Source organism: Nerophis ophidion, linkage group LG13, assembly GCF_033978795.1.
Source record: "Nerophis ophidion isolate RoL-2023_Sa linkage group LG13, RoL_Noph_v1.0, whole genome shotgun sequence".
Lineage (NCBI taxonomy): Eukaryota > Metazoa > Chordata > Actinopteri > Syngnathiformes > Syngnathidae > Nerophis > Nerophis ophidion.
Genome location: NC_084623.1, coordinates 20966448 through 20981125, shown reverse-complemented (window position 1 = coordinate 20981125; position 14678 = coordinate 20966448). Strand labels below are relative to the sequence as shown.

General features: G+C 36.6%; 1 protein-coding gene across 6 annotated transcripts in view; it reads left to right on the top strand.

Moving 5' to 3' along the window:
• Positions 1 to 3063: 3063 nt before the first annotated feature.
• The window catches only part of glsb (glutaminase b), a 65354-nt gene continuing 53739 nt past the window's right edge, over positions 3064 to 14678 (top strand). For 3 of the 6 annotated variants that reach the window (XM_061918552.1, XM_061918557.1, XM_061918556.1), the window contains exons 1-2: positions 3064 to 3467; positions 10521 to 10586. In XM_061918552.1, coding sequence (XP_061774536.1) covers positions 3172 to 3467; positions 10521 to 10586 — 362 coding nt within the window. In that variant the 5' untranslated portion in view covers positions 3064 to 3171. The remainder of the gene's footprint in view (positions 3468 to 10520; positions 10587 to 14678) is intronic. The other 3 variants (XM_061918554.1, XM_061918553.1, XM_061918555.1) reach the window with 3 other exon arrangements.

The following is a 14678-nucleotide window of genomic DNA, read 5'->3' as shown; positions in this document are numbered from 1 at the left end:
TATAGACCAGTTATTCTGAAACTATAGTCAGAGTCGTGTATAGAGAGAATGTGGACAACTAAACAAGAGGCTCCATGTTTGGTCTCGAGGACGTGTGCGGCTGTGCCCGGAAGCATGCAACTGAGTCGTTCTGATGTTAGTTCTCCTGATGAAATAAATCAAAATAATAATTCTAAATATACAGTAGTTGTAAATACACTATATTGCCAAAAGTATTTGGCCTCCTAATCACTTGGCCCGGCCACAGGCATATATATATATATATATACATATATACATATATATATATATATATATATATATATATATATATATATATATATGTATATATATATGGATATATATATGTGTATATATATATATATATATATATATATATGTATGTGTATATATATATATATATATGTATGTGTATATATATATATATATATATATATATATATATGTATATATATATGGATATATATATGTGTACATATATATATATATATATATATATATATATATATATATATATATATATATATCCAGCCATTTTCTACCGCTTATTCCCTTTCGGGGTCGCGGGGGGCGCTGGCGCCTATCTCAGCTACAACCATGGGCTGTGAATCTTTGGGTGTCCCACGATTCGATACAATATCGATTCTTGGGGTCACGATTCAATAATATATCGATTTTTTTCGATTTGATTTGATTCTCGATTCAAAAACTATATTTTTCCGATTCAAAACGATTCTGTATTCATTCAATAAAATAGGATTTCAGCAGGATATACCCTAGTCTGCTGACATGCTAGCAGAGTAGTAGATTTTTCAAAAAAAGAAAGCTTTTATAATTGGAAAGAACAATGTTTTATCAACTGATTGCAGTAAGGTAAATTTGTTTTAACTATTAAACGAACCACAAATATGACTCATTTTATCTTTGTGAAAACATTGGACACAGTGTGTTGTCAAGCTTATGAGATGCCATGCAAGTGTAAGCCACTGTGACACCATTGTTCTTTTTTTATTATTTTTACAAATGTCTAATGATAATGTCAGTGAGGGATTTTTAATCACTGCTATGCTGAAATTATAATTAATATTGATACTGTTGTTGATAATATTCATTTTTGTTTCATTACTTTTGGTTTGTTCTGTGTCGTGTTTGTGTCTCCTCAATTGCTTTGTTTATTGCAGTTCTGAGTGTTGCTGGGTCAGGTTTGGTTTTGGAATTGGATTGCATTGTTATGGTATTGCTGTGTAGTGGTTTGTTGGATTGCTTAAAATAAAAAAAATAAAAAATTTATTTAAAAAAAAAAAGATTTTTTTAAAAATGAGAATCGATTCTGAATCGCACATTCGTATTCAAATCGATTTTTCCCCACACCCCTAATATATATATATATATATATATATATATATATATATATATATATATATATATATATATATATATATATATATATATATATATGTATATGTATATATATATATATATATATATATATATATATATATATATATGTATATGTATATATATATATATATATATATATATATATATATATGTATGTATATATATATATATATATATATATATATATATATATATATATATATATATATATATATATATATATATATATGTATAATATAGTCTATATAGGGCTTCACAGTGGAAGAGGGGTTAGTGCGTCTGCCTCACAATACGAAGGTCCTGAGTAATCCTGTGATCAATCCTGGGCTCGGGATATATCTGTGTGGAGTTTGCATGTCCTCCCCGTGAATGCGTGGGTTCCCTCCGGGTACGCCGCTTTCCTCCCATTTCCAAAGACATGCACCTGGGGATAGGTTTATTGGCAACACTAAATTGGCCGTAGTGTGTGAATGTGAGTGTGAATGTTGTCTGTCTCTCTGTGTTGGCCCTGCGATGAGTTGGCGACTTGTCTAGGGTGTACTCCGCCTTCCGCCCGATTGTAACTGAGCGCCCCCCGCAACCCCAAAGGGAATAAGCGGTAGAAAATGGATTAATGGATAGTCTATATATATATATATATATATATATATATATATATATATATATATATATGTGTGTATATATATATATATATATATATATATGTGTGTATATATATATATATGTATATATATATATATATATATATATATATATATATATATATATAGGTGTATATATATGTAGGTGTGGGAAAAAATCACAAGACTACTTCATCTCTGAGATGAAGTAGTCTTGTGATTTTTTCCCACACCTACATATTGCGCTCTACCACGGTATCGAGCACTATTCTCCGGATAATCCAATCAAGACATAGGTGTATATATATATATGTGTGTATATATATATATATATGTGTATATATATATATATATATATATATATATATATATATATATATATATATATATAGGTGTATATATATATATGTGTATATATATATATATATACATGTATATGTATATATATATATATATATATATATATATATATATATATATATATATATATATATATATATATATATGTATGTATGTATGTAACAACATGTAAAGCCATTGGCTCAAACAAGTTCCGTAAATAATCCAAATTTGGAACACAGTATCTTAGTGTAGGAGGGGATTGTGGTTTTCACAGCTTTTTGGTTGTTAGAGGTAGAAAGTGTTGTAGAGTTCTAATTAATTTTTTAAAGGCACAAAAAAACAGGTCGGGTATTGAGAAACTGACATTTATGAATATAAAACTTAGCCAATAGCATAATGAGGTTGCAAAGGTAAAATTCCTTTTCAACATTTTTTTCATACAGTGCAAAACCCAATAGCACATTGAAAAAAAAAAGCACAAATTTGTCATGAATATTTTCCAGGATGAAACGACAGATGCTGGACCCTGCTGTAATGGCCGCCACGTAGGTATGGTTAACCTGTAATATATGTTAATAAGCGCCGTGCTCTTTTTCTTTTCCGGCATGCATTAGCGTCATCGTTGACGTCATATGCTTTAAACCAATAGGAGTGGAGGGGGCGTGAGCGTGCTACTGTATTTATATGGAGGAGGCGCCAAACATGAGTCATTTCCTCAGACGTTCAGCTTGGGTCTCTTTTCATCTCTTTACACGCAAGGATATATTTGAAGCTAATATTGTGTCTCACCTAGCCGGACAGGATTGAGATGTTCCATTTTAGGTTTTCCACATTGCTTCAGGAGTTGCTAAAAGCCAACCTAAAGCGTCCTTCGGCCAGCTCCAGACAGACGAACTGCTGGGGGTTAGCGCCCCGCCGCCGCCGCTTCGGTACCGCCTCCGTGGACTGCAGATCGAGCCAGCAGATTCTCCTCCATGGCCGCACACTGCGCACATCATACCACGCGGCTACTTTCCGTCCGTACTGCGCGAAAGCCGAAGGGGAGTTGAAAGCGGACGAAGTGACGAAGAAGGATGGCGTCGTCAGTGAAGAAGCCGCCAAGAAGTAAGTCCTGTTTGAGGAGGAAAATATCCGACTCAATGACAGGATGTTATCTAGCTATGACGTGGTTAGCGGAAAATGTACAGGTTTTGCCTCTCTTAACACACCGCGTTAAAGTAGAGTCGTGTTCCTCTAGGTCAGTGGTTCTCAACCTTGTTGGAGGTACCGAACCCCACCAGTTTCATATGCGCATTCACCGAACCCTTTAGAGAAAATAATAATAATAATAAAATATATGTTTTTGGTAACGCTTTTGAATGGGGAACACATTATAAGTAACAAAGACTTAATATAGAGTTATTTGGACAGTAGTGGAACATATTCTAAGTAATAAAGACTTATTTTAGAGTTATTTGGTTTGGGTTTGTGTCAGGGTTAAAGGGTTAGGGTTTTGATAAATGTACAGGTTTTGCCTCTCTTAACACACCGCGTTTAAGTAGAGTCGTGTTCCTCTAGGTCAGTGGTTCTCAACCTTGCTGGAGGTATCGAACCCCACCAGTTTCATATGCGCATTCACCGAACCCTTTAGTGAAAATAAAAATAAAATAGATGTTTTTGGTAACGCTTTTGAATGGGGAACACATTATAAGTAACAAAGACTTAATTTAGAGTTATTTGGACAGTAGTGGAACATATTCTAAATAATAAAGACTTATTTTAGAGTTATTTGGTTAGGGTTAGTGTCAGGGTTAAAAGGTTAGGGTTATAATAAATGTACAGGTTTTGCCTCTCTTAAAACACCGCGTTTAAGTAGAGTTGTGTTCCTCTAGGTCAGTGGTTCTCAACCTTGTTGGAGGTATCGAACCCCACCAGTTTCATATGAGCATTCACCGTACCCTTCTTTAGTGAAAAAAATAAATAAATAAATAACAAAATAGATGTTTTTGGTAACTCTTTAGAATGGGGAACACATTATAAGTAACAAAGACTTAATGTAGTGTTATTTGGACAGTAGTGGAACATATTCGAAGTAATAAAGACTTATTTTAGAGTTATTTGGTTAGGGTTTGTGTCAGGGTTAAAGGGTTAGGGTTTTAATAAATGTACAGGTTTTGCCTCTCTTAACACACCGCGTTTAAGTAGAGTCGTGTTCCTCTAGGTCAGTGGTTCTTAACCTTGTTGGAGGTATCGAACCCCACCAGTTTCATATGCGCATTCACCGAACCCTTTAGTGAAAATAAAAATAAAATAGATGTTTTTGGTAACGCTTTTGAATGGGGAACACATTATAAGTAACAAATACTTAATTTAGAGTTATTTGGACAGTAGTGGAACATATTCTAAGTAATAAAGACTTATTTCAGAGTTATTTGGTTAGGGTTAGTGTCAGGGTTAGAGGGTTAGGGTTATAATAAATGTACAGGTTTTGCCTCTCTTAACACACCGCGTGTAAGTAGAGTCGTGTTCCTCTAGGTCAGTGGTTCTCAACCTAGTTGGGGTTATCGAACCCCACCAGTTTAATATGCGCATTCATCGAACCCTTCTTTAGTGAAAAAAAATAAAAATAATAATAAAATAGATGTTTCTGGTAACGCTTTTGAATGGGGAACACATTATAAGTAACAGACTTCATTTAGAGTTATTTGGACAGTAGTGGAACATATTCTAAGTCAGTGGTTCTTAACCTTTTTGGAGGTACCAAACCCCACCAGTTTCATATGCGCATTCACCAAACCCTTCTTTAGTGAAAGATAATTTATTTTTATTTTTTTCCAATTCAAGCCAAAGTTATATGTTTTCGGTAACACTTTAGTATGGGGAACATATTTTAAGTAACAAAGACTTAAGTTGGAATTTTTTGGACACTAGGGGAACATAGTCCAAGTAACGAAGACTTAATTTAGAGTTATTGGGTTAGGGTTAGAGAGTTAGGGCCAGGGTTAGAGGGTTAGGGTTATAATAAGTCCATGCCGAATAAGGCATTAATAAGTACTTAATAATGACTAGTTAAGAGCCAATATATTACTAATTTGCATGTTAATAAGCAACTAATTAATGGTGAATGTTCCCCATACTAAAGTGTTACCATGTTTTTTTACTGGTGCACAAAATGAACCGTGCATGAACATCACTTTGTTCAAAGAACAAAACCAACACAGTGCATAAACTCACAACAAATTACACACCTTTAAATCAGTGTGACTTCTGCTGTTGCCGTATCCTTAATACGCCGGTAGGGAAAAGTTTTTATTTACACGATGAGTCGGGTGTGTCTTGACCGCCGCCAAACCCCTGAGCCCGACTCACCGAACCCCTAGGTTTGATCAAACCCAGGTTAAGAACCACTGCTGTAGGTGTATTAGTATGCTTTTTCTGGAACTATGGAATGCAACTAAATGTAGGCTAAAGGGGAAACTAGGAATCCAAACTATGCACCGGTTGAACTTGTCTCAGGGTTGTGAAAATACAAGCACTGAACAAACTCATCTAAGTAAGACATCTTTCTTGCAACAACAATTGCGTCATTTTTACATGTGAAACATGTCAAGGTCATTGGATGATTTAGTATTATTTATTTGTTGCTAATAATTTCAGTCAAAATGAAACTGGAATTTAAGAATACTAAGAATCATTGTCATTTTTACACTGAAAAATGTCAAGGTCATTGAACAATTTTGTACTTACAATTTGTTGCTTGCTTGTGAAGTGAATTATATTTATATAGCGCTTTTCTCTAGTGACTCAAAGCGCTTTACATAGTGAAACCCAATATCTAAGTTACATTTAAACCAGTGTGGGTGGCACTGGGAGCAGGTGGGTAAAGTGCCTTGCCCAAGGACACAGCGGCAGTGACTAGAATGGCGGAAGCGGGAATCGAACCTGCAACCCTCAAGTTGCTGGCACGGCCACTCTACCAACCGAGCTATGCCGCCCCGTAAGTCAAAATGAAACCGAAATTTAAAGGCCTACTGAAATGAGATTTTCATATTCAAACGGGGATAGCAGGTCCATTCTATGTGTCATACGTGATCATTTCGCGATATTGCCATATTTTTGCTGAAAGGATTTAGTAGAGAACACCGACGATAAAGTTTGCAACTTTTGGTCGCTAATAGAAAAGCCCTGCATTTTCCCGGAAGTATGTGCGCATGACGTCACAAGTTGCAGGGCTCCACACATATTCACATTGTTTTTAATGGGAGCCACCAGCAGTAAGAGCAATTCAAACCGAGAAAGCGACAATTTCCCCATTAATTTGAGCGAGGATGAAAGATTTGTGAATTAGGATATTGATAGTTAAGGACTAGAAAAAAAATAAAAATAAAAAAATTAAAAAAAGGGACTGCTCCGGGCGGCGGCAGTGTGAGCGTTTCAGATGTAATTAGACACATTTACTAGGATAATTCTGGAAGATCCCTTATCTGATTATTGTTTTAATAGTGTTTTAGTGAGATTTAAAGATTGTAAAGATATACCTCGAGGTCGGATGGCTGCGGTGAACACGAATTGTCTCAGAGAGAAGCCGAGGAGCCAAGGTCACAGCTGCCTTTTAAACAGCTGCTGCAGGACGACGAATAAACCAATGATTTCTCCGGTAAGGTATATATCACAATTTGCCCATCCAAAAACATGCTGGTTGACGTAGAGAAAACATGTTCACTTGACCGCTCTGTGTTAAAGCTTCACAACAAACAATCAATCAATCAATCAATGTTCACTCATATAGCCCTAAATCATTATTGTCTCAAAGGGCATCACAAACCACAACACAAACCACTACGACATCCTCGGTAGGCCCACATAAGGGCAAGGAAAACTCACACCCAGTGGGACGTCGGTGACAATGATGACCCAGTGGGACGTCTGTGACAATGAGGACTATGAGAACCTTGGAGGGGACCACATATGTGGGCAACCTCTCCCAAAGAAACACCGGCTGTGTCTCGGTGCTAAAGACAGCTGCAATCCACCGCTTTCCACCAACAGCATTGTTCTTTATAGTCTCCATTATTAAATGAACACATTGCAAAAGATTCAGCAACACGGATGTCCAAAATACTGTGTAATTACGCCATGAACAGAGACGACTTTTAGCCATGTTTGGTGCAGCGCTAACATTTCCTTACAGTCCGTGACGTCACGCGTACGCGTTATTATTACGCGACGTTTTCAACAAGAACCTCGCGGGAAATTTAAAATTGCAATTTAGTAAACTAAAAAGGCCGTATTGGCATGTGTTGCAATGTTAATATTTCATCATTGATATATAAACTATCAGACTGCGTGGTCGGTAGTAGTGGGTTTCAGTAGGCCTTTAACAATAATGTACAGGGTTTCTAACCTGACTCTCGCAAGATCTTTGTAGTTCGCTGAGTTCCACACAAGGATCTGGGACTTCTCAATAGGAGATGTATTACAGAAGGCGGGGCCTTGTAAACAAAAATCATTGTATGTGATTGGATAAACCACTTGTCCGTTATCTTGAATGACGTGCTACTTCAACCATTCACATCGAAATCAAGCCGTGACGCTGATGAGAGCGATGCTGGGAAATCCAAAACAGAACAACCAACATATTGGATAATGACAGAGCGAAAAGTTAATAAATGCCTTCAAAACCGTTGTCTGTTCATCTTTTGAAGAATTCATATTCGATAAATTCGACAAAACAGTTACAATAGCAGAATCAATGTTCAGCACACGACTCCTCACTGCGTGCCGCCACTGTTGTGTGAATCAAACAGTCGCTTCGGCGCTACGTCACATGTATGAAATTCCACCCGCCGATCCTGATTGGTTCATTATTTTTTGCTATCTTGAAGGAGTTTGCATAGCCCTCAATCCCATATCCTTGTGTGGAGCTCAGTGAACTACAAGGATCGGCGGGAGTCAGATTACAGTGTTTCCCATAGAGTGACCAAATATGCTAGTGGCGGCGGGGTCAATAAGACGTCATAGTTTGATTTGCATAATTGGCAATGATGCATATATTTTCTTTAAAAAGGCCAGATAAAATGTTACTCATACATTCAAAGTTATTTCAGGTTTCAGGAAACGTTTCCAATCCTTTTTGTGACTTTTTCTTTATTAAAAAAGTCGAGCAACAAATATAGCATCTTTTTCCGGTGTAATCGGAGACTGTCCTCGTTGGGTTGTACAGTATACTGGTACTAACAAAGTACTGCGGTACCAATGAATTAAAAAAGGTACTATTCTGTGCTCAGCCGATGCACGAGTTGAGTGAATCAACACACGCACACAGCACATACAGGCGGAAACAGAGCAGAGACACAAGAGGAAGAATGGCAATCAATTAAGAAAAGAGGGTGCACGAAGCAATTCAGCTTCAAAATGAATGATTAAGGTTAAGCTACAAAACATGACATGTCCCCATGTTAACGTTTGTTTTGTTTTGCTCTCTGTTATCAATTTATGGATCGATCTGATTGTCCTCTTACGTGTCGTGCACTGGCTGTGACAATGCTGTCACACCAACAGTTGCTGCTATATTTATATAACATAGTAATTCCCTGTTAATAACTTAGTTAACTGCTTACTTTCTGTTGTAACGTGATTCCATCTACATTCTCAAATTTAAACTAAGGACTTATTTTTTGGTGTTGTGTAAATTTGGCATAGCGGTTAGCTTAGCTATTATCATGCCTGCAACTAGTTTTGTCTTCCGTGTGTAAGATGTTTAGACTCGTCCTCTGGAGCAGTAGTTCTGCTCTAGAGGACAGTGATGTACCCCCTGTGAACATTTTATGTAATTCAAGTACTCCGTAATCAGAACAAAGCATTTTTGGTTGAAAGAGAGATAAAGCGGTAAAATATGGCACTATGTCATCAGTATCTGATTTATTAAATTGTATAACAGTGCAAAATATTGCGCATTTGTAGTGGTCTTTTTTGAACTATTTGGAAAAAAAGATGTAAAAATAAATAAAAAACTTGTTGAAAAATAAACAAGTGATTCAATTATAAATAGATTTTTACACATAGAAGTAATCGTCAACTTAAAATGCCCTCTTTGCGGATTGTAATAGACATCCATCTGGATTCATGAACTTAATTCTAAACATTTCTTCACAAAAATATAAATCTTTAACATCAATATTTATGGAACATGTCCACAAAAATCTAGCTGTCAACACTGAATATTGCATTGTTGTATTTTTTTTCACAGTTTATAAACTTACATTCATATTTTGTTGAAGTATTATTCATTAAATATATTTATAAAGGATTGTTGAATTGCTGCTCTTTTTAGAATATTTAAAAAAAAATCTCATGTATCCCTTGGCATACCTTCAAGTACTCCCAGGGGTACGCGTACCCCCATTTGAGAACCACTGCTCTCGAGACTATAATACTTAATAATGACGAAAAAATGCAGTTTATCTGCTGTTATGGAGGTGATTATTAGTAGTTAGGGCTAGCAGCTTTTTGGCCACAGAGAATCTGCCTTTGTGATTGGCATTAAAAGTTATTAATTGGTAATGGTCAGTTACATACATTTTTAAACAAAATTTGGCTGATGCCGACGGGTGGCCGGTTGATCAGCACATTCCTAATTTAAAGGCCTACTGAAACCCACTACTACCGACCACGCAGTTTGATAGTTTATATATCAATGATGAAATATCAACATTGCAACACATGCCAATACGGCCTTTTTAGTTTACTAAATTGCAATTTTAAATTTCCCGCGAAGTGTCGTGATGAAAACGTCGGGATATGATGACGCTTGCGCGTGACGTCTCGGGTTGTAGCGGACATTGTTTTCCAGCCCCATCCAAGCTATAAGTAGTCTGCTTTAATCGCATAATTAAACAGTATTCTGGACATCTGTGTTGCTGAATCTTTTACAATTTCTTCAATTAATAATGGAGAAATCAAAGTAAAAAGATGGAGGTGGGAAGTTTTTAGCCTTTAGCCACACAAACACACGGTGTTTCCTTGTTTAAAATTCCCGGAGGTGAAGCTTTACTATGGATCAGAGCGGTCAAGCGAACATGGAACCCGACTACATGTCAACCGGCAGTTTTCGGTGACAAAATTGTGGTAATAAGTCTGCTCTTACCGGAGATCAGCGGAGCTTCTGTCCTGCTGCAGCTGCCGTGACTTCCCTCAGAGACTCTGGCGTCAACACACCTGTGGCCACACCCCTCCCACTTTCAGGTACTATTTAATTCACTAAAACACTAGCAACACAATAGGCAGATAAGGGATTTCCCAGAATTATCCTAGTAAATGTGTCTAAAAACAATCGCCTTTTTTTAAAAATGTATTTATTTTGATTTTTTCTAGTCCTTCACTCTAAATTTCCTCATCCAAGAATCTTTCATCCTCACTCAAATTAATGGGGAAATTGTCGCTTTCTCGGTCCAAATAGCTCTAGCTGCTGCTGGCTAGGATTGTAAACAATGTGAGGATTTGAGGAGCCCTAAAACCCGTGGCGTCACGCGCACATCGTCTGCTACTTCCGGTAAAGGCAAGGCTTTTTTTTATTAGCGACCAAAAGTTCTAAACTTTAACGTCGATGTTCTCTACTAAATCCTTTCAGCAAAAATATGGCAATATTGCGAAATGATCAAGTATGATACATAGAATGGACCTGCTATCCCCGTTTAAATAAGAAAATCTCATTTCAGTAGACCTTTAAACAATAGAAGAATAAGTGATTATTACATTTTTAACAGAAGTGTAGATAGAGGTATGTTACAATAGAAAGTAAGCTAGTAGAGTACCAGTAATTTAGCAAGTAGATCAATAATGGTTTTAAGAAAATTATACAACTGGAAATGATACAATTTGTTAATATGTAAGCAGCCAAACTAGGGACATTTGTAACCAATTTAAAATGGTTCTACTATCATTTAAATACCAAATAATATATTGTGATAGGATGCAATATTATAGTGAGAACATGAGCCATCTATCAGGTATTATGTGGTCCCAGTCCTAATAGTAAAGTTTCATTTAAACCACCTGATTTGCTCCATCTACATTAACTCCGGGAAGCACGGTGGTACAGGGTTAGTGCATGTGCCTCACAATACGAAAGTCCTGAATAGTCCTGAGTTCAGGCTCGGGATCTTTCTGTGTGGAGTTTGCAAGTTCTCCCCCGTGATTGTGTGGGTTCCCTCCTCCCACCTCCAAAGACATGCACCTGGGGATAGGTTGATTGGCAATACTAAATAGGCCCAATGTGTGAATGTGAGTGTGAATGTTGTCTGTCTGTGTTGGCCCTGCGATGAGATGGGGACTTGTCCAGGGTGTACACCGCCTGCCGCCCGAATGCAGCTGAGATAGGCCCCAGCGACCCCAAAAGGGACAAGCGGTAAAAAATGGATGGGTGGATACATTCTTTAACTGCTTAGGAGAAAATATACAAGTATGAACAACCGTTGTTGCCGCAGGCTGCTATTTACAGTATATCTTGATATAGATTTTAGGCCATATTGCCTATCCCCACTAAAGAGCCACTGGCTGATAATAGTTGAAAAAACATGAGCTCAGCGGTGGTGATAACAGGCTACAAGCATACAGTGTTTCAGATTGAATTTTGTCAGACATAAAGAAAATGTTATAAAACATTTATGTTTGTCTGGGTACATTATGCAGCTATATATATATTTTCACCCCTAAATACTCATGGATGTATTATTGCAGGTTATTAAGCACACTATATTGATAATGACAATATCGCCATGTCAGAATATTATTGTGAACGTCAGCCATGTATCAGGTATTGTATCATGTGATACCAAACCCTAAAATTCCCAGCCCTAATATAAAGTATAAGGGATAAGACATCATCAAAGTTTCCTTGCAAACACCTGATTAGTAGCTCCATGCACATTAACTTCATAGGAGATAACACACAATTTCACAGTTAAAAATGAAGCTCTTATCAGAGTTGAAGGGCAAAATTGCGCATCCAGAAGGTCAAAATCCTTGTTGTTTTGCAAAGTTCATAGACCAATATTTTTGTTTAAAACTGAACCTGATCTGGTTATTGATTTTGTTTCTTGTTTTAAGTTATCTACTAATACATGAAAGTAAAACACAATAAAAGGAGGATTTGAACTCTTGACGCAAAGTATTGCTTTTGTTTATCGAAGCCCCAGCAAAAGTGAAATGTAAGACTAGGCGTGGTTCGGCATGAGATCCTGATGGTATGGTAACCTCAGGCAAGACTATTACAGTTTCACAGTATGTGTTTTTTTTAACTACAGCTCTAAAATGGTAATTTCAAATATCTTCACTAATATAATGGTAGGGGAAACACTTTGAGAAACAGATGTAGCACTCTCTTTGAGTTAGACATGCCTGAAAAAACTTGCATTTCAGCTTCTTTGGATTTTAGCTATGTGTTCAGGACAGGTACAGATGGCGATTTGTGAAGTGTTTGCTCTGTGTTCCAAGAAGTACAGATGGAACTCTGGAATTTCAAATGCTGACGTGGCATATAGTGGGGATAATTATTGGTTTATTCTGAGTTTTTTGTGTGTTTTTTAAGGGGAACTGCACTTTTTCTTTGTGTCTATTATTCACAAACCCTATGTAAGTCAAGAATACATGTGTCTTTCTCTTTTTTTATACATTCTAATTTGTAATATACGGCAAGTACCACAGGTGGCTAACAACAACGCTAATGGGAGTCATCTATTGTGCCCATAAAACCGTCTATTTTCATGTCTTCGCCTGCATATTTACCAAGTATTTGTGCCATTTTTATTATAAGCGCTGATGCAGAAGAACTACTTTAAGCGGTGCCGTGATCACAGAGAGATAAGCTCATGCAGCTATTCACAAAGTGAGCTGCTACATTGCATCTGCGTTGGTGAAAGCTTGTGTTGAATTAGAAATCATGCTTCACACTTCTTTGGTAGGTTTTTGCTATAAACCAAGAATTTGGTCAACTTTGACATTCAACTTAGACCTGGAAATCACGAGAAAGACATTAAAAACTGCTAGTTTGTGCCCACCTTCTTTTAATTATGTGCGTGAGGATTTTGGATAAATTCTCTGAACGGGAAGATGTAAACATCTCATCAGTCTGCATCCCAGTGAAAGCAGACTGTACAGTAACTGATAAACAATCACTATTATGTTTGTATTTCACAAAATGTACAATGTCTGCTCTCATTTGGATGCCGACTGATGGGATGTTCATATCTTCCGTTTAGATGAAGAATTACTTATTATCCTCACGAAGTGTTAAAGAAAAAATTGTTGCATACAAGCGCCTTTTTGTGTCTTTCCCTGTCTTTCTCGCCATCTCTGAGTCCAAGTTGGATGTCAAAGTTGACCAACTTCTCAGTTTATGGCTACAAACTTGTACTATCTAGGTGAGAGACATTATTTATAATCTAAAATTGACTTTCACCAAGTCAGAGGCGATGCAGCAGCTCACCGGCTCAATATGTCAATATAGCAGCATAAGGTAGTTTGTGATTGATTGATTGATTGATTGATTGAAACTTTTATTAGTATATTGCACAGTTCAGTACATATTCCGTACAATTTACCACTGAATGGTAACACCCGAATAAGTTTTTCAATTTGTTTAAGTCGGGGTCCACGTTAATAAATTCATGGTAAGCGCTTGGTGATCACTGCGTGACTAAAAGTTGTTTGTCTGTGTTAGCTCTTATAATAACAATATTGTTAATACTTGGTTAATATACAGTTGATGACATGTAAATAGGTATGGTTGGTGTTTTTTTTCTTAGGGTCATGAGCGGCACTAGAGGACTCCCAAAGACGTAATTTTTCCACCTCGTACTAGCCGTATTTTACAAATTACAATACATTAAAAAAAAAAGACATATGTGTTCTTGATTTACATAGAGATTGTGAATGATAAGCAACATTAAAAAAAATTGCAGTTACCCTTTAAGTCATGGGTATTTACTAAGAAAAGGTGTAAGGGATAAATAAAAGCACAAGATACAAGTAATACATGAGTTATTCTTAGTGCAAGTCAATCAATTGAAGATAGTTAATATAATTGTATCAACATTCTCAGTTTTGCCCATTGAACATTTCTTTGTAATCAATCAATCACAATTTATTTATTTAGCCATTAATCACAAGTGTATCAAAGTGCTTTACAAACTATGATATCACCTTATCTGAACCAACATATTTAGGTTTGTTCCATCACTGTTCCTTTTGTTATGACCAGCGTGTGAACATGCTACGATGTTTGTTTTATAAATCCAAGTGTCCCAGTGAACAAGCCACAGCTAAGGACAAAGGAAT